Source organism: Haematobia irritans, chromosome 1 (assembly GCF_050003625.1).
Source record: "Haematobia irritans isolate KBUSLIRL chromosome 1, ASM5000362v1, whole genome shotgun sequence".
NCBI lineage: Eukaryota > Metazoa > Arthropoda > Insecta > Diptera > Muscidae > Haematobia > Haematobia irritans.
In genome coordinates, this window is record NC_134397.1 from 419,038 (window position 1) to 444,984 (window position 25,947).

The window sequence follows — 25,947 nt, forward strand, 5'->3', positions numbered from 1 at the left end:
AGGGCCGATGTTGATTTTGAATAAAACACAAACTATTTAGGAAATTATTGTAATTTTATTTTATTATGATATATTGGTATTACTCAATTATGTATGGAACAAAATATCGGCCAAATGGGCGCCGCGACCTCGGGGGCACACCTTCATCCGATGGTCCAAATTTTCGATGTCGCTGAGGCATAATGGAGGTTCTATGCCGGTAATGTGAATTGTTGCTGGCTTATCGACGTACACCTTTTCTTTCAAATAACCCCAAAGAAAAAAGTCCAACGGTGTCAAATCACATGATCTTTGCGGCCAATTGACATCGCCATTACGTGAGATAACACGGCCATTGAATTTGTTGCGCAAAAGAGCCATTGTTTCGTTAGCTGTGTGGCAAGTGGCACCGTCCTGCTGAAACCACATATCGTCCACATCCATATCTTCCAATTCGGGCCATAAAAAGTTCGTTATCATCTCACGATAGCGAACACCATTGACAGTAACTATCTGACCGGCCTCATTTTGGAAAAAATACGGCCCGATGATGCCGCCAGCCCATAAACCGCACCAAACAGTCACTCTTTGTGGATGCATTGGTTTTTCGACAATCACTTCTGGATTCTCAATCGCCCAAATGCGGCAATTCTGTTTATTGACGAATCCACTGAGGTGAAAATGTGCCTCATCACTGAAGATGATTTTCTTCGAAAATTGATCATCCACTGTTGCCATTTCTTGGAACCATTTAACACGTTGTTGGATTGTGTATCTCTCCATGGTTCAAATTGAGTAAGTCTGAAATAGAGAAATGACAAAAAAATTCGGAAAGAAACTTGGCGTTTAGGTGTGTTCACATTTCGACATCGGCCCTTACAATATAACCATCCTTTACAAACAAGGTTTTACAATGTGTATTTGTTTTTGTTTTATTCCATCTGTACTCTTTAAGAACGGCTTCAAAAGAGAGAGCAAGTAAGCAGTTGGTTTTTGAAGTGTGAAAAAGTATAAAATTAAGTGCTCTTTTAAATAAACAAAACAAAAGGAAGAAAAATTATATCGAAATAAATCGAAATGAATATTGAACTAAATGGTACTAACTATATTTCAAAATTAAAAAAATGTATAAAACTGGTTTAAAATTTGTTATAAAATCAATTTTTGTCAGTCTCATTGTTTCGTGTTCGTTCGTTCTTAGGGTACGTACTATGTTCGGTTTTCGAGTTGAAAACCACTTTATTTTCGCACTTACTTTTCCTTAAATAATCAAAATTATAAATGAAAACAAACTTATTCCTGTAAAGTCTTGCCGAAATCTAGTGGAACAAGAAACTACGCATCAATTGAGTTAATTTGTCTGCTTTATATTGAACTGTTTTAATAAAGTAACTACGAAAATTTCAATGCGAAAAGCGAACATAGTACTTAGGTTAGGTTAGGTGGCAGCCCGATGTATGTAAAGAATCTTACAGTGTGTCGGATCGACGTGGGTTATACCAACACATGGGCTGATTCACCTCATTTTGTGATCTTAAAATAATTCGAGATTTTAAATTTAGGCAAAACGGATAGAAAGTACGTTTTCTAGAAGCCCAAAAAAATAAATCGGAAGATCGGTATATTTAGGGGCTATACAAACACAAGAACCTACCCTGCCAACATTTTTTGAATTTGAGGGCGCTTCTGAGAATCCCCACTACGTCGAAAACAGTCGTATACGATATCCAAAACTCCTCGGAAAAGCGAAGTTGTACCACCCCAAGTTACTACAAAAAAGTAACGCATGAGTGCAATTATTAGGTGTCCTTCTGGATACATTTAGAAGGACGCCAATAAGAGCCCCTTCAAACAATCAGAGAAAGTGCATTTTAAGATAGTTGTAAAAGAATCATTGTGGTCAAGTAAAACACGATTGTTTATATGTTTATTAATTTTATTAAACATTTATAAATTCTCATAAATATACCATTTATACGACTATCACATCACATTTAACATATTTTTATGCATTAATAAAAGATTGATGCTGAGTTACAAATTACAAGTTACATGTTGTAGCGTCTATCAGCCAGCGCTTTTATTCCCAATGGAGGCAGCGTGTCTGGAAAAATATTTGAAAAACTATCACTTTATTCCATTTGGAAAGTCAAAAATTGTTCACCAATATACCTTTCACAATTTTAAGCGAAATAACTATGTTTTCAGCACTTCATTATCATTTTTATTTAAATAAATTATAAGAAGCTAGTTGTCCTTGGTGTTTCACAACATATAAAATGGCTCTTGTAACAATAGTGATGGCAAAATACTTTCATTCGAATAGTGATGGCAAGATACTATCACAGTTGGCGATTGTTGCAGTGTCACTTACGTGTCTGGGGTAGCGATGAGGATGAAATGGAACTTTGAAATGCTGGCAGGGTATAACCATCATTATCTTCACACCTATTTGTGGTCCTAAAATACCTCTGTATTTCAAGTTTAAGGCAAATCGGATAGAAAATACGGTTTCTAGAAGCCCAAGAAGAAAAATTGGGATATCGGTCTATATGGGGCCTATACCAAAACATGGACCGATACATACCATTTTTAGCACACCTACGTTTGGTCCTAATATACCTTTAGATTTCAATTTTCAACCAAGTCGGATAGAAAATACAGTTTCTAGAAGCCCAAGAAGTAAAATCGGGAGATCAATCTATATGGAGGGCTATACCAAAACGTCATCAATCAATCCCATTTTATCATTAAATAATCCTGACAATTATAAAGCCGTGACCGAAGTTTCACGATGATACCTATACTGGAAGTAGTTTTAGCCGCTAACTCCATATAGCACCGACCACTGTGCATTGTTTGGTGCTTGCTTTATTGGGTTCTATTTGTGCTGTTTCACTATTTGCAAGGTTTATATTTTACTCGTTTGAGAAATAGACAATGAAGTTACTACTCGAATTGTGTGGCGTGTGCTTGAAGTAATTCCTTGTGTATTCGTTGCAGAGGTTTGGTGCACACACACATTCACCTACAATGAAAATTGGCGCTGGGCTGCAAAAAGCGCATTTTTAGTACTAAAACCACAATTGCACAAGGCAGTATAAGGAATTTTGAAATTTGCCTATTGCAAATCTACTGAAATCTAGGAGGATTTGGCCAAAATCCTCTATTACGAGGATTTCGTTCCTACTACGAACGTAGAATTAGTTTGACTTATTTTGTGGTAGTAGCATAAAAACATAAAATAGGCCTGTTTTCTTTTAGTACTCGATGAGACATTTGTATGAGCTATCCAGAACTTCGTTGCACTGGTGTTCTATCTACAACATCTCATAAGTGCAAATCGCTTGTTTTCTGTGATTGTATTTAAACAGTTGATGCAAGTGTTGCACATTTTTAGGCCATGCCCTGTAGTGGAGTTCTGTATTCAATTTTAACGCATCGTTAAGAAGGGATAACAAGAAAAATGATAGTCATTTTAAACTACATTTCAATCGTTTAAAATCAGCTGTGTTGTTTTCTGTGCAGATAACAATCAATACATCGTTAAGTAAACAACGAAGATTTTTTGGTTGTTTATTTTTTCGAATGAATTGATGTTATCAGCAGAAAATTTCATTCATGGCAATTTCTCATATCCGAAACGAAAGCTTTCGTTCGACTAGAATGCCCAAAACAGCTGAATTTATAAAGGAAAATCAGCAGTTTTCGGCATTTCAGTCGAACGAAAGCCTTCGTTTCGGATATGAGAAATTGGCTTTTAGTAGGAAAAGAATGGATCCCTTTTTATTACAAAAGATTTTTCTGCAATATTTTAAAAATCCAAAGGCTGAAAGCCGTTCTAAGAATTTAGTCGGGCTGAACTGCCCTAAATGGTCTTGAATTAAAGGGAATTTCATAAAGATTGATAATATCACTCATTTACCTCTTCCCGCTATGTTTATTTAGTTTAAATTAACAAACAATTTCCAATTTTCCAACTGTTTTGTGCTATTCTTTCATTCCACCGTTTTTCGTAGCAGAGTTGCCAAGCGCACCACAGCTTAAAAACAGTTCATAAGAATTACTTGTAGAATGACTCATTCGTTGGTGCAAACACGTTTTTTCGCAGACAACGTTAACGATTATCGTGAAGAAATACAGAATCCCACTACAGGACAGGACATAGATTCATCTCAATAAATTCAAGCCAACGTTCCCATTTGTTTTATATAAAATCTCCAAAAATACAAGCATTTCATAAACGGCACATTATAGAAGTGACACTACCTATCTTCTTATATCATGGCATAGACAATATTTCTAATATACTACGGCCATGAGTTTATCATATTCTTTTCTAACGATGCTGACATTCTGTTTTTATTGATATAACTCTTAAAAAAAAAAAAAAATATATATATATATATATATATATATATATATATATATATATATATATATATATATATATATATATATATATATATATATATATATATATATATATATATATATATATATATATATATATATATATATATATATATATATATATATATATATATATATATATATATATATATATATATATATATATATATATATATATATATATATATTTGTTGTTGATAGTTTGTTGGTACGTTTTTTCAATATGGCTAATCGCCAAAAAGCGTACGTTGTCATTATGTTACGGCTACGTTACAAATTTTTTCAGATGCATAACCAGGCCTATATGATCAGCATCTTGTTGCGGGAAGGTTTCATCGACGGGTAGAAGGTATGCGACAAACAACAAAATTCAAAAGCGTTCATTTGTTCACCCGTTGTCTAAATTATAAACATTGGTAGGAATGGAAGACGATTGTCGCTACAGGGGTTATCCCGCGGAGTCTACAAGACTCAATCATTCCGGGTATGTTCCTTATGCTTCATTACATCCATTAATATATAATAAAATCAAATTGCAGAAGTTTTAGATGGGGAACAACTCCCAGTAAAAGAAGCCGTATCAATTTAGACAGTACGGATGATAGCTTACTTGAAATGTCCAGATTTAAGAATGCAAGCAAAATAGAATGTAGAATTGTAACAGATGTGCAGAGCAAAGGATTGGCTTCAAGAATTGTGAAATACCACGAGAATGAGAGTCGTCTGTTGAACAGAAGCATGTCCGCACATAACCTATATAGCAGCAGACCAGGTGTGTTTCCGCTGGTGACACTTAAGAAGACAGAACTACCCCATCGGGCGACAACCCAGCAACAAACAATGACTAGAATAGCTCCACCAGGTAAAATCATATTCTGATTGGTTCTGTCCATGTTTAATGTATGTTATTTGTTTCTTCCTCTAGATAAATCGGTGTTTTATGGAAACACTTTATCAAGTCTCTGGCGCTCGAACTCTGTTGTAGGCATTCAAAAAAGCGATGAGGACATATCGCGGGAAAACAGACCGATAATTCATCCGCCACCGACAGAAAATGACATGGCACCGACACGCAGCGTCCTCGATGTCCTTAAAGAGATTTCACGCAAACGTATCAACAGTGATGTAAGTATATTTCCCAAAATTATATCGAAATATTACATGGTATTCTTTATCAGGATTTGGATTCTATGGAATCTTCAAAGAAAAACCGAATTGGGAATGACTTTTTGGATGCAGGAGTTGTCACACCATCAATTATATCACCATCTAATGCCTCCCTCGCAACAAATTGTTTCAAAAGGCAACGTGATGCTATTTCACAGTGTATAACAGATAACAGTTCATGCAGAATTCCAGACAATAACAAGTCGCCCGAGCAAATAAAGAAACGAATATGCAATTATAACAACGACATCATCAGTTCTCTTAGTTCAAGTGCGAAGCGTAAACCAAATGCTGGAAGAAGGATCAGAGACCTAAATCAAACAGTTCCGGTATATTTAAAACCACATGAATCTAAAAAACCAGACATCGGCAGTCCTATTGAAACAAATGTCCCACGAGACAAAAGATTCATTAATCTTGCTAGTATGAATGCCGACGAGGACAAAACTCACGATACTATACCCCAACGTAGTAAATCGGACGGTGTGGGTGCTGGCTGTGCATCAGTTCAGGCATCGGTTAAGCCGCGCTTAACTCTTTTCAATAAAAACTATGAAGTCCACAATGATAACTCCCACAAGGATATTGGAAATGATGATAATTCCGATGAGAACAGTGAATGTGCTGGCATACATTTTGTGAAGCCGAAAAAGTTAATTTCAACTGGATTGAAAAACCCTATAATAGAAAGGACTCAAAAATCTAAGTTAGCTCTTATGTTATCCGGGCTGAAAGGTGAATTATACCCTGCAGAGGATTGCGATGAAGTCGACACGTCTAAACCATCTGAAATAAAAATCTTAAATGAACCGAATAAAGGAAGTGGACCCAAAAGCACGAATTTTGCGGCGAAAGTAGACTCAACAACTAATATTGGGATTGTGTCAATACAAAAAGATTCACAAGCTAATGCTCCTACAGTAAAGGATTCCTCCAAGCCAACTGAAAAAACACCAGAAGTCAGTAAAATATCTCCATTAGTAGGAATTAAATTGACTCCGCAGAAGAATTTACCAAATGAAAATCAAACTAAAATATCGGAAATGCCTAAACAAACAAATGCGCCAGTTTTGGGTGGTTTTACTGGTAACAGCTTGACACCAACAAAAAGTAATGCTAATAATACAACAGTTACCGAAACTTCCACCACGTCCGGAAAACCCTCAATGCCACTTCAGTTTGGTTCATTAATAAATCCACCAAACTCAGAGAGCAACGTCCAACCTCAACCAACTCCTACTGGCAATTTTGCCTTTACTCCAGCTACAACAGTGGCATCAACTTCGAATGTCTCAAAGCCAGCCGAGTCGAATAACTCTACAAATGCGACAGTCGCCGCTAATAGTGGATTTTTGTCCAACAATTGTACCTCATCTAGCGCATTTAAATTTGGTCCTAATCCAAACACAGAATCTAAACCAAAACCACAAGCCGCAGTAAGTTCAACAACCACTTCGCCATTTACTTTTGGGGTATCCTCCAATACATCATCGACCATTGTTCCCGCAACTACACCTTCAGCTACACAATTCTCATTCAATTCTTCGTCCTCTATTGCGACGAAAAATAATGCTTTTAGCTTTGGCGCCGTTCCCAATAAAGATAACAATTTATCTTTTAATACAAATTCTTTGGCTAACAGCAATTTGCAAAGTGCGTCTATGACTCCTTCGCAAGAATTAAATTTCAAACAAAATTCTGGTGCAACTATGACCATGGCAACACCAGCTGTTTTTGGTTCGCAAAATGTAACATCAAATGGACAAAAAGCACCTCTTTCGACCACAAACACTCCAAATGTTTTCAGTTCTCCAACTGTAACTTCGACTGAACCGAACAAGCAATCATCCTCTATATTTGGAGTTTCTTCAGATACCAATAAAACGCCGTCTTCACTTTTCGCTACAAAAACTGGCAGCAAAGAAAGTCCCTTTGGGTCAAATGTTAAAGCCCTAGACCCAACAACATTTACATTCGGGAGTACATCCACTTCATCGACCGATGTCGGGAAATCTACATCTGTTGATCAAAATAAACCGTTCACATTCGCTTCTGGTGCGAATGTTTCGGACAAAGTCAACAGTTCAAATATATTCGGACCTTCTCCATCAACCACTAGCGCAGCTACTCCATCAACGCCAGGATTTTCATTTGGACAAAATTCGGGAATGGGTGAAAAACAAAATATGTCACAAACTTTCAATTTTGGTTCCAATAATTCCACTTCGTCCACAAGCAATCCAACAAGCAATGCATCTGTTGGAGGCTTCTCTTTTTCGGCATCGACTATTAAAGCAAATCCTACAAGTTCTAGTAAACCCTTCAGTTTCGGTGCACCCAATGCTAACACCAACATCACGCAAACATATTCTAACCTATTTTCGGCACCCGTTGCAAATTCTACTTTAAACACGAATGTATCTTTCAATTTTGGTTCTACCCCGTCAGTGAGTACTGCTAGCACTCCAAATATGGCAAATATATTTTCTGTGCCTCCAGCAAATGCGCCTACTCCCGGTGGAGATCGTCCTATTCGTCGAGCCACGAGACGCCTGCACAAGTGACATAATACAATATTGAACAAACGTTAACCATGAGCGAAGACGCCCTAAAAGGAAATAAAAAAACTGATATTTGGCGCGTAATAAACTACCATAGACTTGAAAATTTATATATAATTGACATGTTTTGATTTTATAGATTCCCTCCTATTGTAATTTACTAATTTTGGCAAAAATAAAACCTGCATAAGTTTAACTTCAAGTGTAGACCGGACATTGAAAGAGCATAAAACTCAACATATTTATACTCTATAGTTTCAAATATTTTTTATATTTTTAATAGTAAGTTTGGTGAAAGAAATAACTGTTCTATATTGACTAATAAAGAAATTCAATGAAATCAAGTACTAGCCTACTTACGTTGGGACTACGCTCATTTAAGGACTAATTTCATTTTTATTAACATAATACTGTATTGATTTCACACATTCATGAGCCCAATTTAGAATTGTTTTTTTTTTTTCTTTTATTACCTGTGAAATAATTACACTTTTCTTATCTGATAATGCTTCAATCAGTTCATAAGAAATGAGTAAACAAATAATGGTAAAATATAATATTTGCCGAATTAAAAATTGACCATGCAAAAGTCATTTCTCCCAATTTTGAACAAGTCTACTTTTTGGTTCTGATTACAATACATTTAAAAAAATATATTTCCATTATTATAGCTAATAATCAAGTGTAGTATATTACTTTGTTTCTTAGTCTTCGTCGTCGTCGGTAATTAAGGTAAGAGGATCATATGTATAATTGACACTGGAATCCTCACATTGCCAGCGCTTACAGAGATGGTAGTTAATTGTATCTCTTTTCTTTAAAATAATAGCTAATATAACAATTATCACAGATGGTACTAAAAATATTAAAAATATTATTAATTGCATGCCAAGGTGTGTCTTGTTAGCAAATGCATTTCCAGAACTTCGTTCAGAAAAGTTAATACAATAAGACTCATTAGTATGGGGGGTCCTTAACTGGCTACCGCTGTAACATGTGATACAGTTTGAGTTCAAAGGCCCTGAGCAAGTGAAACAGGTCTTTTCGCATGGCTTACAGGCCATAGCCTTCATTTTAGACATCTTTAGATCGGTGTTGTTTCGACTTTCACTTCTTTTTCGCCGATCATCTTGTATCTCGAGTTCTTCATAGTCAGTTTCGTGGACCGATGTTGTGTTACCGCTACTAACATTGCCATCATCATCAAAGCTCACTTCGGCTTCCACACTATACGTATGACTTGGACACATATCGAAACAACGTCCTCTATAGAAAAAAGTGGGAGGAGCACAAACTAAATCAAAAAACAAAAATTTAAAACAAAATTAAAATTCAACTTAAACATGGTGGGCGTGAAGTGTTTTCAAAATGAAATAGATTAGTTAAAAATGAGGTACAAAGGAAAGGAAAATATATAACAACTGAACAAACACAAAATATAAAGTAGACTATGGGTACGATAACATTGGCAAAATATTTGACGTTAACAAATAAAAATATTTAGTAAACAGTTGTTATGCGGATAAATTGTTTAATGACCTTCTGCCAAAATATTTAAGAATGTGACCATACCCTTAAACATTTTATATACATAAAATGGACATTCCTCATTATTCAATGGATCTCATTTTGCTTTTAAGATTTTTCTAAATCCAATTCATATTAAATTTATTTCATAAATGAGCTAACGATCCATAGACTAACATGAAATGCTCATTAAAATAGAGTATTGGGAATTGCTTCTGTTTCGTGTATTAATAAATGCTAAGTAAATAATTACGCATTTAGCGAAAACATGCTTTGTAACAATGAATAGTAAAAGAGCCAAAAAGTTAATTTTCAACCAGTCACCAATAAACAAAAATAAAAGCACTACTTATGCGAGTGGAGTGAGATGATGTTGAGAAGAACAAGTGAATTGAGTGAAACTATAAATCAAACTATTTTAAGTACATAAAAATAATAGCATTAACAACAATAATAGTAATAGCAAAACAAGCCACATAAGTTACAATCTTGGTAAAGACGAAAGAATAGAATAAAACGTTTGAAAAAGAAAAACTACTATCACTCACCTCATATTCGTATTTAAACAAGATGCTTTTATTTTTCTTTATAACTGGCAAAACAAATAATGTGATTTGTTAAGCATATTTTCGCTTACCTTGGGGCACTACTTAGAATAAGCTATAACCTGTCGTTCAAATCATTTCCTCTTTATTTAAATATTTTAAAATTTCATATTTGGATTTTTCAATATATAGTAGTAGGTATGTATGTACATATTCGTTTCATGTGAAACTTATTGAATTTATTGCAATCTTATTATCTAAATTCTCTTTACAAGTTACATTATGGATTATGCATATATATATTACTAATTCGGCATGTATAAACCGGAATAGACCATTATAAATAATACGTTGTGTATTCCCTATTTTACTTCATTTTAAATAATTTGGCATTTAAGTACGCTAAGAGATATAAAAAAATATAAAATGTTTTCACTTTAGGATGTTTTGACATGAGCTAACCTCGGTTTGTGCCATGGCATATATTCCTAATACCTTCTACATACTATTCTCACCAGCGGTTACAATTCAAGTTCCAATCATCGTAGCTGATTCAACAAGGGGAAATGCAATATGGAATGACTTTCAAATTCAACGTAACCATAATTGCATCTTGAGAATATATACTACATACATCTATAAATTTTTTTTGTTGTGTTGTGATGACATATCCCCTTTGGACTGGCATCACAATGTTTTTTTATGGAACGATCGATTAGTTCTAATCTCGTCATACATCTTGTATAAGAGTTACCTAGGCTAGCGTTAGTATAACTAAGAACACATTACCTTAGAAATTATTTGTCCAATATTCTGGAATCTTCTAGGATTGAGCATACACATATGCATTTATGTAGTATATCGGATAGTAGGAAGTGTTTAACAAAACATGTTGGGCTATCTAAATATATTATACTATTGAACTGTTGTGGTATAAACAATATTAACGACGACAAAAGTTAGGATTTATTGTTATAAATATTAACGAGGATATGTTTTTAATATAATTAAGCCTTAAATAATAATGATTATGTGTACACTCTGTTGAAGTTATCTACTATTTATTTTATTTAATTGCACTGTAACAGACTTTAATGTTAAATGACTAACAAAAAAGCTAAACGAAAACTATATATTTTTATTTATTATATTGCACGTTTATGTAATGTCGCATGTATGCAAACCATACATTTTTAACTGATATTTGGATATTGGGGAATCACATTGGCTATGTATGTACCATATATCTACATCACAATTTACAGGGGTCCAATTTCACACCATTTCTATATTATTATGATTTGAATTTCTAAATTGCAAACAAATATATGAATGTGCATGCGGAGATTTTACTTCTAATACTCCCGTGTTCCTACAAATATAAGTTTGAATTCTTGCTTTTGCTTCATAATAAATGATTCAATCTTTAGAATAAAGATGATATCATTCGAATTTTCGCTTTTAAAGACCAAGTTCTCTCAAGTTGTGTCTCTCTTATGTGCGTCCACAGTGTAAAAATATAAACCACAAGTTTCACAAAGAAATTTTGAGGGGTTTGTTTTTGTAAGAAAATCGCTGAAGCAAGTGGGAGAAATTGTGTGAAATCGTACAAAAATATCGTTAACCAATTTTTTCATAAGTAATTAACTCGCCTTTCCCAAATAGTTAAAGCACTCTATTCAAAAATGTAATATAAATTTTTGCAAAATAAATCTGTTTATTCCTCAATCCTTTATAGATATTTCTAAAATTTGCATATTGTCTTTTATCCATTTGCTCAGTTTTAGAGGAAAGCCCAAAATTATTCACAAAAGTCTGCAAATGCGTCCAGCTTGTCTATTTTATTTTGTTTTTGTGGTTAAAATATTTTTTCCAACTTTATTTTTTTTCGAAGTAAAAACCTTCGTATCGTTCAATTTTCCTTTAAAGGCCGGTATGCACTTCTAGCGAAATTTTCGGTAGCAAAAATTTATTTAAGTCTACAAAAAAAAAACAGGGCTGTGTACACAAATTTTAAATCAGCTAATCGCTTTTAAAATTTGTTAATATATGTTCCAAATATTCCTCAAATAAATTGTTTATTATTTACAGACCTTTTAAAACTTTTACGCACACAATGATTGTAATAAATTAAAAGTTTGCTGCCAAAATATGCTTTTGACAACCCTGTTATTTTCATTAAAGGTGCGTACCAGCTTACGAAATTGAACGCTACCGAAAATTTCGTTAGCATAAATAGCAATGCATTTCTTATGGCAATGAAATTTTTCGCTAGAGGTGCATACCGGCCTTAAACGATAAATAATTATGCTCTTTATATTTTGCTGCCTTTATGTTTTATAATACATTAAACAACCATTTTTTGTGTGTATGGATTAATATGATTTCAAGAGCGGTCAAGTACTCATGCTCTTTAACCCTGGACAGTCATCCTTATTTTTTGTACACTAACGTCATCCTTCGTCATTTTGACTACGGCTTATTTCAAAATGCGATAATTTGCACTGTGAGCAAAAATGTGAACCAAAATTGAATTTATTTTCTTATTCATTTTGTTTTTAATTAGTATACAACAAAAATTCATAAAATATTTGCATTTGTATAACTTAAATTTATCATTTCCCAATCGACTAAAATGCATTTTAGATCGAAAATGAAATTACGCGTCGTCATTTTGACGAAGGATGACTGTCCAGGGTTAAAAAAGTTTGTTTTGTTGGATCTAAAATTTGATTCTATGGTATTTCGCTTAAATCTACATAATAATTTGTTGACTATGTATTAACTAAGTTATTGTTTTTCTGTACAGGTTATCTAGTGGCTAAAATTCCCCATTTTACTCATTTTGAGTCATTGGTGTACACAATTATCTCTTGCGATTAAGATTGCTACCAAAAATGATATAGGAATATAAAATTAAAAATAAAGACAAACCTAAACATTGACGGTTAATTGTGGCTTTCAGGCAACTTGTATTTGTGCGGTCGTGGTTTATCATATTCGATTCACTGAGCTGCAAAGAAAATAAAAATTCAAGAAGTTGCAGTAAGTATAAAGAAAATTTAAATGACATTTATCCATGCAAAAATAACACAACAATAAGGTAATTCAAATTCACCAAATCATTTCTGAGTGTTTCAAAGCTTCTCTAAGTAGTTTTAGCCTACTCGATCATATTCATATTCATCTTTATTTAATCAAACCGAGCCCATGCGGACTATATGTTGATAGATAATACAAATGATTACAGGTATTTGCTTGAAATGATTAAACTAACTAATACATATTTTAAAAACATTAAGTGAAAAATACTATAATAAAACGAAATATATATGAAAATTATGAAAATAAAAACAAAGAAAGGCTAAATGTGATGTTTAAAACTAATATCCTAAAACTAAAAAACCTAACGCACACTTTTATAAAAAAAAAAATAAAATAATTATTAAAAAAATAAATGGTGATATAATTATTGTCAGTGAGAAACATGACTAGTTCAAACGATTATTATGAAAATGCAAAATCAATCTATCTTTAAATGTATCAGAAGAAATTGAAAAATCCTTAGCAATAGCAGGCAAATGGTTCCATAGCCTTGTTATGCGAATTGCAAAAGATTTCTCAAAAATGTTGTGGCTGAAATGTTCCACACGGAGTTGTGAATTTCTTGTGGAGTGTAAAAAATTGAAGTTATGCAGAAGATAAGAAGGTTGTCTGCGTTTTATGACATTAAAAAAGAAACAAAGACATTTTATGGATACAAAATCGTTAAAAGAACAACCCAAGAACTGCGAAGCAAAGTAGTCGTAGTCCCTCCTACATCGCTGGCCGTAAACAAAACGAAGAATACCATGAAAACACGAAATAAGTCTGTTAACGCAGGATCGATTAGCACCCGTATAGACCTCAATACCGTAAAGTATATGCGGCATGAGCAAGGAATGTGCCAACATATATTTAATCTGTGTAGGAAATATAACATTAAGGGAATATAACTTCTTAAGTACAAAATTCAATTTCGCACACACATGGGCGATATGTGAGCCAAATGTAAGACCGGTGTCAAGTTCGAATCCGAGCGAAGTAATACAACTAGACGGAACGACAACACTATTCTGGACAACAATACAATTATTAGCACGTAAATTGTGAGATCCACCAAATACTATACATTTAGTCTTATCTACATTAATCCTAAGTTTATTGCAACGGGCCCATTCACAGATACGACCAATATCATCATCTAGATTGGAGACACAGGTATCCAGATCCTCCGTATCACTTGTACTTAGCAACTGAATATCGTCAGCATATATAGCTAAGTTAACGTGCCGAACGTAAAGATGTAGGTCATTCACATACAACGTAAATAGAATCGGTCCCAATATAGAACCCTGGGGTACCCCGGCAAGTATCGTGTTGACACCCGAACATTGATCCCGATATGACACGAACTGCGAACGACCAGACAGAAACGAGGACATTAGCTCGCATGATGACACTGACAAGTTGAATCCATGATTAAGTTTATAGCACAGGATGTTGTGATCTACAGAGTCAAAAGCTTTGCTCAGATCTAGAGCAGCCAGAATGGCTGGGTTACGATTATCCATCGCACGCCTGAGATGAAACGGATAATAGGGATAGATTTCTTCCTTTTCGCTTTCTTTTACTTTTTATGGTATTCACAATACGGTGTACAATATGGTATCACATAATACCTAACCCAAACTAACCATCACATTTCGAACAAATTTATTAGAAATAAACTTAGGAAACTAATACTGAACATTGTTGATTGATGGGACAATAACTCACCTGCTGCATATTTCGCCATTGGCCATTTGAATCATATTCAATATCGTTGTGTTCCATCTCAGTTGCAAATGAACTAAATTGCTTTGAATTTACGGGGACAGGATCATCAGGCTGAGCAGGTATTTCTGTACCAAAGAAAATTAAGTCCCATTGTGTGATTTGAGCTGCAATAAGATGTAAATATTGTATACGATTTGCATTAATTGTAATGGTAAAGTGAAATTATACTAAGTAGCATGCGACTTTCAAAAAACAATAACAAATTACAAAATAAAAATGAGACATTTGCTTATATGTAAACTATAAAAAATAATTCAATTTGAGCATAAAATTGAAGTTGCAAAATCATGCTTTTTCCTCGTTCGTATTACAATTTTATTTAAACCAATTTAAAACATTGAGAATCAATCAATCAATCAATCAAATAAAATTGTAATATGAACGGCGCATTAGATACATCTGTGCCTTATTCTAACTAAGCTCATATATGAATTTTAGAACAACAAAAAGGTTTTTAGAAAAGAATAAACCCCTTTCCATTCGGGTGGTGGAAATCTAAATGCTACAGTCCCCTTATTATCTGGATAAATAAACCATAAGAAAAACATATTGAGATGTGTATAATATTTGGAGGGGCCAACCCCTAATTCTATGGTAGCAAAGGTGTATGAAAAAATCAACATTTTCAATTTTACAAACGTACGTTTTTACCTAAATCTTTCTTGTACATATAACTGAATCTCACATAATAATATCTACAAAAAATTATAAAATTCTAATATTTCTAAAACTAAAAGAAATAAAATTCGAACAAATAAAAGAAAAGGCATCAGCAATAATCTGTGGTTGTACCATTGGAAAGTTTCCTTTGTGCTGAAGCAACTGTTCCACTCAAGGGAATTTGAGTTCCGCCACTAACGCCCGCGGCTGCCAAAAGAAGCTGTTGCTTTTTTAGTATTTTTTGATCGGGAACGTAAGCAGATGACATTTTGCGATTGTTTTCTCGGGATGGTTTAGTGAAACCTCCACTTAAATTTGTTGACACAACAGAAGCAGATTGATTGAGACTTTCCGTCTTTGATAATCTTTTTTGTTCCGAGGCTGTGTCGTTATCTACTCTGTCTTTCACTCCAGGTTGATAGGGTTGAAATTCTGGAAAAATGGACTGAATTTTTTCATAGCGCTCAAAAAGCTTAGTTATACGTTGATTGGGTGGCATGGATTCTGAGCTTGTGCGTGTTTGCAAGGAAATTTCTGTTGTCGAGGGTAGAATTTTCGTTGATAATTGTGGTTTCACTTGCTTGATTGCTTTGACTGGCAACTTTCCAAAAATTTCAGCGGATCCTGATATCACCAACTTCTTGGAAGATGAACTAGCAAGGTCGCCTATTACTTTCCTATTCGCTTTTGATTCAATAGAAGGTTGCATTCTTTCAGACAACTGCTGATTTTTACCTGTTTTTGCCTTAACGACTTCGGATGAGATCTCCGTTTTGGATGTAGAGATCTTGCTTTGCTGCGATATACGATAGTATTTGTTTTTCGACGACTGCGTTGGTGAAATATTACTGTCTTTTGCTTTCGATTTATTGGTGTTTTTATTGATCTTGCCATTTTCTTGAGGCCTTTGTACCTTATTTTTGCTTTGCTTTGTATTTTTGGTATTTTGAATAAACGCAGATGACAATCCTTGTTTTGTTGCATATTTTTTACCGCCAGTATATTGGTTTGCCGTATCGTTTGTAGTAGTAACACTATTAGCTATGTTTAGTGGACTAGTCGGCAATTTGGAAGAAGACATCTTCCCCGTTTTTTGGAATTGAAAATTGCTAGGTGAAATTCGTGGGTATTGAGCGGAATATATTTGGTAGAGACTGGTCGTAGTTGAACTAGAATTTGGAGTTGTGATATCAAGGTTTGTACGTGGTGTCGATATGGGATCGTTTGGATCAATAGACTGAGTAGTGCCATAAAATATTAATGACCATTCTCTTAATAGAGCATGACCTATGACATGATCAATATATTTTTGGCAATAAAAGAAGTTTCGAATAAGCATTATGAAAATGTTAGTTTCCAAAGCCGCATAGAATGTGATAAAGAAGTAAATTAATGTTTAATCAGGTTGGTAGATAGTTTTACAGAAGTATTATTGTCATCCTTTGCCAGATTTGCGATATTGTAAAACTTAACTAATTTTGTTAAAGCCGTAACATTTATTTTTTAAACCGGCAATGAAAATGTCAAATAAGTGAACTTACCCATATAACGACCTTCGTTGTGAATCTCCAATTGCCAATTACCATGAGGCGACTCACCCCAAGTATGGACCGACATAAATGGCCACTGATTAAAGCCGGAATGAGAAGTATCGTGGACGCTGCAATGAATAACATATGAAAGTTTTATGTAAAACTCCGTTAAAAATCATCAAAGAGATGATATTTCAGGATTTATGAAGGGCTTTATTATTTTGATATCGTATGAGTTCGTGAAAGATATCATTTTTGAGAATTTGTGAAGAGCTTTCTTGAATAGTTTATTGAATACTATTGGCACAAACATTTTCGCCAAACGTTAAATCTTTCCAAGATCTTACGCCGTGTGATATCATTTTGGATCAATAAACTTTCTTGTTGTTGTTATTATTGTTTGAAATAAATACAAAAAGTAACAACCATTTTTTTTTTACTTACCGAGGTGTTAACAAGGTAACTTTTGTTCCTGCTGGTGATATCAGATTCAACTGTATATCTCCCCTTCGTTGAGATGTTAGCGTAATTTTAGCTTGAACGTGTTCCAAGAAATTTATATTCAAACAGTTTTTGACTGACAATTGAAGGGTAATGTGACTTTTTGGTGGAATTACTCTACAAAACGAACAAACATATTATTATTTAGGAATTATGCTTAAAGTTTATTGAAATCATAAACGTACTTATCTACATGAGGAGCATTAATTTCACAACGTTGCTGTTCAGGAACTGTTTTCCAACGTCGTGCTAATTTAACCATGGCAGAAGCGTCCATTAATCCGTAACCAAAGGAGTGGCTCACCCTTCGTCCTATACCGTTTTTGGACCACGTCGGATCTATAAGATTTGCCGGTTTGGCTGTTCGTACAACAATATGCTGCATATCTCGCCAGGTCAAATTCTTATTAGATTCGAGCACTAACGCGGCAATACCAGCGGCCAACGGCGCAGAGGCAGATGTTCCCGTATGTGATGCTGTACACGAATGGTGTAAATCTGTAGTAACTACTTGTTTCTCTGCTTGACTGCCACTACTGTATGTGGTTGCTAAAGTCGAACTGCACTTTTCCGAATACCAAGGCACATAGCCATCTTCGGTGGCACTTGAAATTGACAGAGTCCAAATTGAATTTGTATATCCATCGCAATTACAATTGTCCAACTCCCTGCCACCATTACCGGATGCCCAAATAAAAATGCTACCTTTCCCCCCTCTTCCCTTTGTTACCCCTTCGATAAAGGCACGCGATGCTAATTCCCCAGGCCCATCAACTGTTTTCCCATCGTCATCTGGCCCCCAAGAAGCACTATATATGTCAATATGTTGAGGATTCAAAGATAATGAACGGGCTTCTACTGCATCAGTAACATCTCCATCTAACATTCGAACACCACCAACACTAGCACCATAAGCAATTCCTACAGCGCAAATTGAGTTATTTGCTGTCGCAGCTACTTCACCCGCACATCTTGTTCCATGACGATTAGAGTCCGTTAAATCATAGTGAGGCATTGGATCGGGGTCGTGACTGTTGACATCATATGAAGCCTTAGCATCCTACATTAAAAAATACCATATAGATAACAGATTTCTCTCAATAACAAATTAATGCAGGCATACATAATTTCTTATTATATCAGGATGGTCAGATTCCAAACCGTCGTCCAATATAGTAACCACAACACCTTTTCCCGTAATACCTTCTTTCCACGCCGGTATAACGTTCATATCTAAATCACCGCCGCGATTCTAAAAAAATAAACATTACAATGTGAATAGTCAAACATGTTACGTTTACATACCAGATACCACATGTGTTCCCATTTTGGATCATTAAATGGAACCGCATTAACTCTTGAAAATACAGACCTCCTTGACGTTCTTGAAGGCCTCATTCTAATGAAGTCTCTTTTTCGACGGGGTTTGGCAATTTGCTGCTGAGCCCAATGAACCCGTGTGTCTTCATCAAGTCTTGTTTGATGTTTTGAAGAAGGCGTTAAAGATCTCTTAGCTACTCTATGATGGACAAATAGATAATGATCATCCAAAATCTAGAAAAAATAGGGGGTTATTGGCAAAATTTGTAATAATGCTAACTATTATATAATAAAAATGTAACTATTAAAGTTAAGCACTTGGAGGTTTTCAAATTATATCAATGAAAATATCGATAATCCAAAGAAATCGTAGCATTGCGTACTGAAATTGAGGAATTCTATGAGAAGCTCCATCTGCCTGGTTTTGCAGAAATCTAAGATACACTGTATTTATGCTTTGTTTTGTTTTTTGCTAACAGATATGTCCTTACAGATTTAAATGAAAATATTCACGACAGTGGCTTCCGTCGAATCAGTTCGCTACAAACTTATTTTTTGTGCTACATAGCATGAAAGCATGAAATACAACTGTTCACGTATATCAAGAGAAAATTTAGGCTAAAACATTGCAACAAGCAGATTAGCCACCATATATTGTAAAACATATAAACATATACCATTGAGGCTGTAATCATCAAATCACAAATTATTTGTAATGATTCTGGTAGTAAAAGTTTGTAATGATTCTGGTAGTAATTTCATTTATTATCGTACAAAGTGATACAAAAGTCAATAAATAGACCTAAAATCCTGCATCACACAAAATTGTAATAAAATATAAACTTCAACAATGATATATATAAAAAAAACTAGATAAAATCTTAAAGACAATGGTGTAGTAAATAGAAATAATAATAAAAAATAATTTGTAAATAAGTAAAATTAAAATTTGATTAAGTTTAAAAAGTTTTTGCAATTAGTCACAACATTTATCTCTCTAATGCCCAAACCCATTTAATAATGAAGCTTTTAGTAAAACACACCTTAGTTTAAACAGTTCAAGAGGCTTTACAGCATATACTGAATTTTACCGTATACATTTTTCTTGTTTAGTTTTCTTGCTTTTGTGTCGTTCACATTGAAAAATTAGCCAGCTGGCAAAAAAAAATTGGGGCATTAGAGGGTTATTATCTACTCTCCTTAATTTTTAATTTTATATTTATATTTTTAAGACAGAAAATTTTATTAACAGGTTGGCTGATAAGTCCCAGGTCTAACAAAGAAAAACACATTTTTTTTGTCAAAATTCGTTTATATTATTCAACATAGTTCCCTTCAAGAGCGATAAAACGATTATAACGACCTTCCAATTTTTTGATACCATTTTGGTAGTACTCCTTCGGTTTTGCCTCAAAATAGGCCTCAGTTTCGGCGATCACCTCTTCTTTGCAGCCAAATTTTTTCCTTGCGTGAATCCTTTTGAGGTCTGAGAACGAGAAAAAGTCGCTGGGGCGAGATCTGGAGAATACGGTGGGTGGGGAAGCAATTCGAAGCCCAATTCATGAATTTTTGCCATCGTTCTCAATGACTTGTGGCACGGTGCGTTGTCTTGGTGGAACAACACTTCTTCATATGGGGCCGTTTTGCCGCGATTTCGACCTTCAAACACTCCAATAACGCCAAATAATAGTCACTGTTGATGGTTTTTCCCTTCTCAAGATAATCGATAAAAATTATTCCATGCGCATCCCAAAAACCAGAGGCCATTATTTCGCCAGCGGACTTTTGAGTCTTTCCACACTTCGGAGACGGTTCACCGGTCGCTGTCCACTCAGCCGACTGTCGATTGGACTCAGGAGTGTAGTGATGGAGCCATGTTTCATCCCATGTCACATATCGACGGAAAAACTCGGGTGTATTACGAGTTAACAGCTGCAAACACCGCTCAGAATCATCTACACGTTGTTGTTTTTGGTCAAATGTGAGCTCGCGCGGCACCCATTTTGCACAGAGCTTCCGCATATCCAAATATTGATGAATGACATGACCAACACGTTCCTTTGATATCTTTAAGGCCTCTGCTATCTCGATCAACTTCATTTTACGGTCATTCAAAATCATTTTGTGGATTTTTTTGATGTTTTCGTCGGTAACCACCTCTTTCGGGCGTCCACTGCGTTCACCGTCCTCCGTGCTCATTTCACCACGCTTGAATTTTGCATACCAATCAATTATTGTTGATTTCCCTGGGGCAGAGTCCGGAAACTCATTATCAAGCGAAGTTTTTGCTTCTACCGTATTTTTTCCCTTCAGAAAACAGTATTTTATCAAAACACGAAATTCCTTTTTTTTCATTTTTTCACAATAACAAAAGTTGCTTCGCAAAAGACGCTCTATCTCACAAACTAATTGACTCACAGACGTCACATTTTGACACGAATCATTTGAAGGTTGGTACTATATAAAAATAATATGAATTTAATACTAGCGACGCCATCTATGTGTCAGACCGGGGACTTATCAGCCAACCTGTTAGTTGTTAGAATATTTATGCTTGATAAATATTGGGTGATAAAATAAAAGCCCTTTAAAAACAAGATTTTAAAATATACCACAAATTGTCCAAGATTCCTGTTTCACTTGTTGCGAAAAAATGGTGGTTGCTCAAAAGCAGCTGATTTTATCCATGTTCGAAACGACAGTGTTGCAAGATTTTGAGAAAACGCATTGAAACTTTTGTGGTTCAAAATATGTGTGTTAATGCTTTTTAGATTACAACGAAGTATGTATGAATATGATAATTCTTAAATTTTAAATAAAAATGTTAAATAATAGATTTTTAGTGCAAATATCAATACTTTATTCCAAAGGCGCTAAATGTTTTGCGTGCAGGCATAGTTCCTCAAATTTGGAGCTTGAATATGAACTCTTACAATAGTAAACAAAAGATAATTGGCCAAAAATGTAAGAAGAATGATTTTTATAAGTATTTTGCAATTCAGTAGTTTTTCTTTACAGAACATGAGTTTCTTCGTATTTTCTTAAAATCCTACCACAAATTTATAAATAAAAGAATTGTGCCACATATTTGATTATATGTTTACATTTTCCTCCGCAAATCTTATTTTTGATTTTTCGGCAAGCGATTTCGAAAAATCTTGTTTCACGGGAAACTAAGACAACCAAAAAATTTTGGGGGGAAATCAAAGTGGAAGGTTACATCTATTTGAAGGGAAATCCGGAATATACTCAATTATTTATGGGAATATGCTCCAATTCAAAAATAAAATAAAAAATAAGCAAGTATTATACGTACCTTTCCTAAATTAACAAATCCATGTTCTTGTGCTACTACATCTGCTTTCCCATTATTGTCTCCATTTGGTATGTGAACAGCCCACGTATGTGTGTAGTGATGACTGTTTGCACTACTACCATTTTCCACATAGTCCAATTCATACGGCAGTGAATTTACTTCAATGGCTGGATCCCTTTCTGCAATAGCGCATGTAATGATGCCAACATTTAAAGAGCACACTAAAACTAATGTGAATAGTTGAAATAGTGATATAGAACAATTCTTGGAATTATTTCTACTGCTGCTATTAAATTGATATTGTTTATTTAAGTATTTGCGCTGAAATGATGTACGTTCTCTCTTCGACTTATTTGTGCGATTATTAATGTTTTGCACTAAATATATGTTATATAAATTATTATCACAACTAATGGACTGATTTATAGGGACGCGAGAGTTCGAGTTCCTTGATGAGAATGCAATTTGTGATGTGGTGTTGGCGATATATTGACGATGTATCCATTTTTTTGAATTAGGTGCTTGCCTTATATCTGTTTCTTTCAACTCTTCTCCTGTTGTGGGCCATCGCACAACGTCGTTTTTCATGTTTTGTATACCAAGAAAAGTTTGTAAAACTTCTCTCTTGGTATGATTCTTAATTAATAGGTTTTGAAGAATACAACTTTCAACACTTCGTGCCTGAAATGGAAAATGAAATAAGTTAATAAAGCAATCCTATATTTTTTATAAACTATGTAAACTAGAACGATGTAATAACAATATGTGCAATGGGCCAAACGAATTAATTACGGTGGAAGCATGGCCTGTAATTACATACAATTTTCAACTGCAATTGCAGTGCCTGATTCTATTCTAGTCGAACGATGACCGATGGGCCTGTTCCAAAAATGTAATAATATTTGTGATCAACGAAACACTTGAGAACTTGAGGATTTTCAACGTAAACTTCTTTAGTCTGGTAAATGTTCTCAATATTTACGCTTTTATTACTAGCCTTTATCACGACTGCAGTGAGAATATATGGTGTTTGGAGGTAGAAAGTATACACAATGAACAGATCAACTCTAAATAAAAACAGAATTTTCAATTAACACATTTAACAATACCATTTCTCATTAGCAAGATAGTGGAAAAGACTACAGGTATGAATACAAACTCTTTGGAGAATAAAATAACTTTTAAAATTTTTATTATATTGGATATTCTGTAAATTGTTGTGTAAGTAGTCTATTAAAACTCCCAACGGTTAGTGTGGAGAAAGTAGAACAAAGTTCCTCTGTAATTGTCAAGAATTTGCAGACACCAATGATATGATTTTCATCGCCACAAACTGAAACATAGGACAAATAAGAAGGGTAGCAAACCATATGATATTTTACTATCACTAAAACCTGCTAATATGATATAATACTACATTGTCTCAGAAGTCAAGATCTACATTTTACTATCCAGCATATGTCTGTGTGTTTGACAAACTCACTTAGAAGCACAAAGCGATGTGCTTTTAAGATGATTTTGTGAATGTTGATACGTTCTACAACTGCGGAAGGTGTTTAAGTTTCAAGGTATGTAAAATCACTTAATGACATTGTCAAGAGGTATAGTTAGATTTAAATTCAATGGTTTCACAATGATCAAAGATTAGATTGATTTTAAATGCTTTGTCATTTAGATTTCAAGGGCGCAGCAACCACGGAATATTGAATATAAACAATTTTTTTGAAATATAAACAATTTTGTACATATTATTAATTAGTAATAATATGTACAAAAAGTTAAATATGACCATGGCAAAAATGTTTTGATTGAAAGAAAGTCCTTTAAAAAGGAAAAATATTATAGTGCCAAGTTCATATCTAGCATAATCTGAAAGAATTATTAGATCTTCATGGTCCGTATGATCACTTAACCAAATTTGAATACATGTTCTAAATCGAAACTCCTTGCTGTTACGCCCAGTTTTTATTTTGGCAACCAATGAGTTTACCATATAATCGGCTAGCACTCATTGATAAGAGAGAAGTCCATCACCTGCAGTAACAATTCGCCAATTTAGATTTTTTGCCTTGAAACCACCTCGATATGATTTAAAATTCAGCTACATAATAAATATATGAATAATCATATGAATAACAAACAAGTACACAAGGTACACGGAACTCTTGCGATACTCGTTAGTTTCGTATTTAAAAATAAACAAAAGACTTGACCTTATTATCAATTCGAGAGGCTTAAAACATATTTCACGTTCATCTAGTGCAGGGTGCAAAAACTTGCGAACTTTGGAAAAACACCACCACCTTCAAGTGTGTACAAATGAAGAAAAAAGTTATAGCAAGCAGGCGCCGTCAAGTAGAATGAATCTCAGCATCAGAAATCAAAAGGAATATGAAAAAATGTACATAATATTTTCAGGTACACATCAATACATATCTTCTCAATCGCAGAAAAATTTACGTTTCTGCGAATTGGATTTATGAAAACACACAATGGGATCCACACGTTTGAAAGATGCAAAATTGTGTGAATAGTCAATCATCACTTGTTGTTTTTGTTTTGCCTTATTTTGTAATTAAACGAGAGCCTGCCTTACCCCGTTGTGTATCCAAGTTTATTAAGTATTTGTTGTTGGCGATTATATACTCTATTGATCTAATGAAGAGATGAGTCGTCGACACATATTTCTCCCCATAAATTATACTATTATGCTGATGGATAGCAGTCTAATATTTCTGGTTTCTATTCTAGTGTTGTTATTAGTTATTGCGTCTATTTTATTTTATTACTGATAACTTGTCCCTCTCACACGAACATCACTTGCAGTTTTCACTTATTGTCGGGAGGTACACATGAACAAATCACAGTCTAGTGACACAAGTATTTTTCAGTTTCTTTGTTGCCACAAAGGAAACAAATTTTGTAATCCCCGATTACTCTAAGACAATTATCATATATTATTTTAATATATCTGACAAAAAAAAGTCAACAGAAGAGACTTCGCGTATTTTGGGTAAGAAACTCGCCAACGTAATAGTAATACCAGAAAATTTGACAACAATGACAATCAGCGCCGAGGTGAAAATAAATGACGGCGTTAATTCCTGGTATAGAAAAAAGCCGGGGTAATAAATGACGACGTCAGAGATGGGCTATTCGCAAAACAAAGAGTACGTTGCCGTTATGTTACTGGCTATAGCCTAGAACTAAGATCACGTTTTCGCAGGAAAAACTGTTATATGCCATATAAAAAACTTTAGCGCGGAAAAAATGCGAAATCGTTGTTTGAGCATTTGCAAGCAACATGTTAGTACAACCCTGGATTTTTCGCACGAAAAAATAGGCAGGAATATTATTTCGCATAAATAAGTTAAGATCCCTGGGTTTGAGACCCTATTTACAGAGATATTCGTTTTTCGCAGAAACGAACTTAGTACTAAGCATTAAGGTTGAGTTATGTTAATGCGTCCGTTGATAGAAGAGTTGAATTTTCTCTTTGAAAGCAACAGTTTTGTTAGAGTGCTTCAAACTGAAAAATATCAACCCTT

General features: G+C 34.3%; 2 protein-coding genes across 4 annotated transcripts; one reads left to right on the forward strand and one right to left on the reverse strand.

The window, feature by feature from the left end:
- Positions 1–4,722: 4,722 nt before the first annotated feature.
- LOC142219911 (uncharacterized) lies at positions 4,723–8,464 on the forward strand. 2 transcript variants are annotated; one of them, XM_075288679.1, is made up of 5 exons: positions 4,723–4,741; positions 4,813–4,876; positions 4,932–5,254; positions 5,318–5,517; positions 5,571–8,464. In XM_075288679.1, exons 2-5 carry the CDS (start codon positions 4,815–4,817, stop codon positions 8,121–8,123), a joined length of 3,138 nt encoding a protein of 1,045 aa, XP_075144794.1. In that variant the 5' UTR covers positions 4,723–4,741; positions 4,813–4,814; the 3' UTR covers positions 8,124–8,464. The 2 variants fall into 2 exon arrangements, 1 of the variants encoding a protein (XP_075144794.1); XR_012717822.1 differs by having other exon boundaries at positions 4,737–4,876; positions 5,571–8,200; positions 8,260–8,464.
- A 104-nt stretch (positions 8,465–8,568) lies between these two features.
- Positions 8,569–25,449, reverse strand: Fur1 (Furin-like protease 1). Of its 2 annotated transcripts, XM_075288676.1 has the most exons (11): positions 24,996–25,449; positions 22,400–23,080; positions 19,069–19,317; positions 18,887–19,015; positions 17,949–18,823; positions 17,707–17,880; positions 17,272–17,390; positions 15,863–17,017; positions 15,011–15,174; positions 13,127–13,205; positions 8,569–9,414 (listed from the first exon to the last, which is right to left on the reverse strand). In XM_075288676.1, exons 2-11 carry the CDS (start codon positions 22,985–22,987, stop codon positions 8,825–8,827), a joined length of 4,122 nt encoding a protein of 1,373 aa, XP_075144791.1. In that variant the 5' UTR covers positions 22,988–23,080; positions 24,996–25,449; the 3' UTR covers positions 8,569–8,824. The 2 variants fall into 2 exon arrangements, with proteins under 2 accessions (XP_075144791.1, XP_075144793.1); XM_075288678.1 differs by lacking the exon at positions 15,863–17,017 and having other exon boundaries at positions 24,996–25,444.
- Between the last annotated feature and the right edge of the window lie 498 nt (positions 25,450–25,947).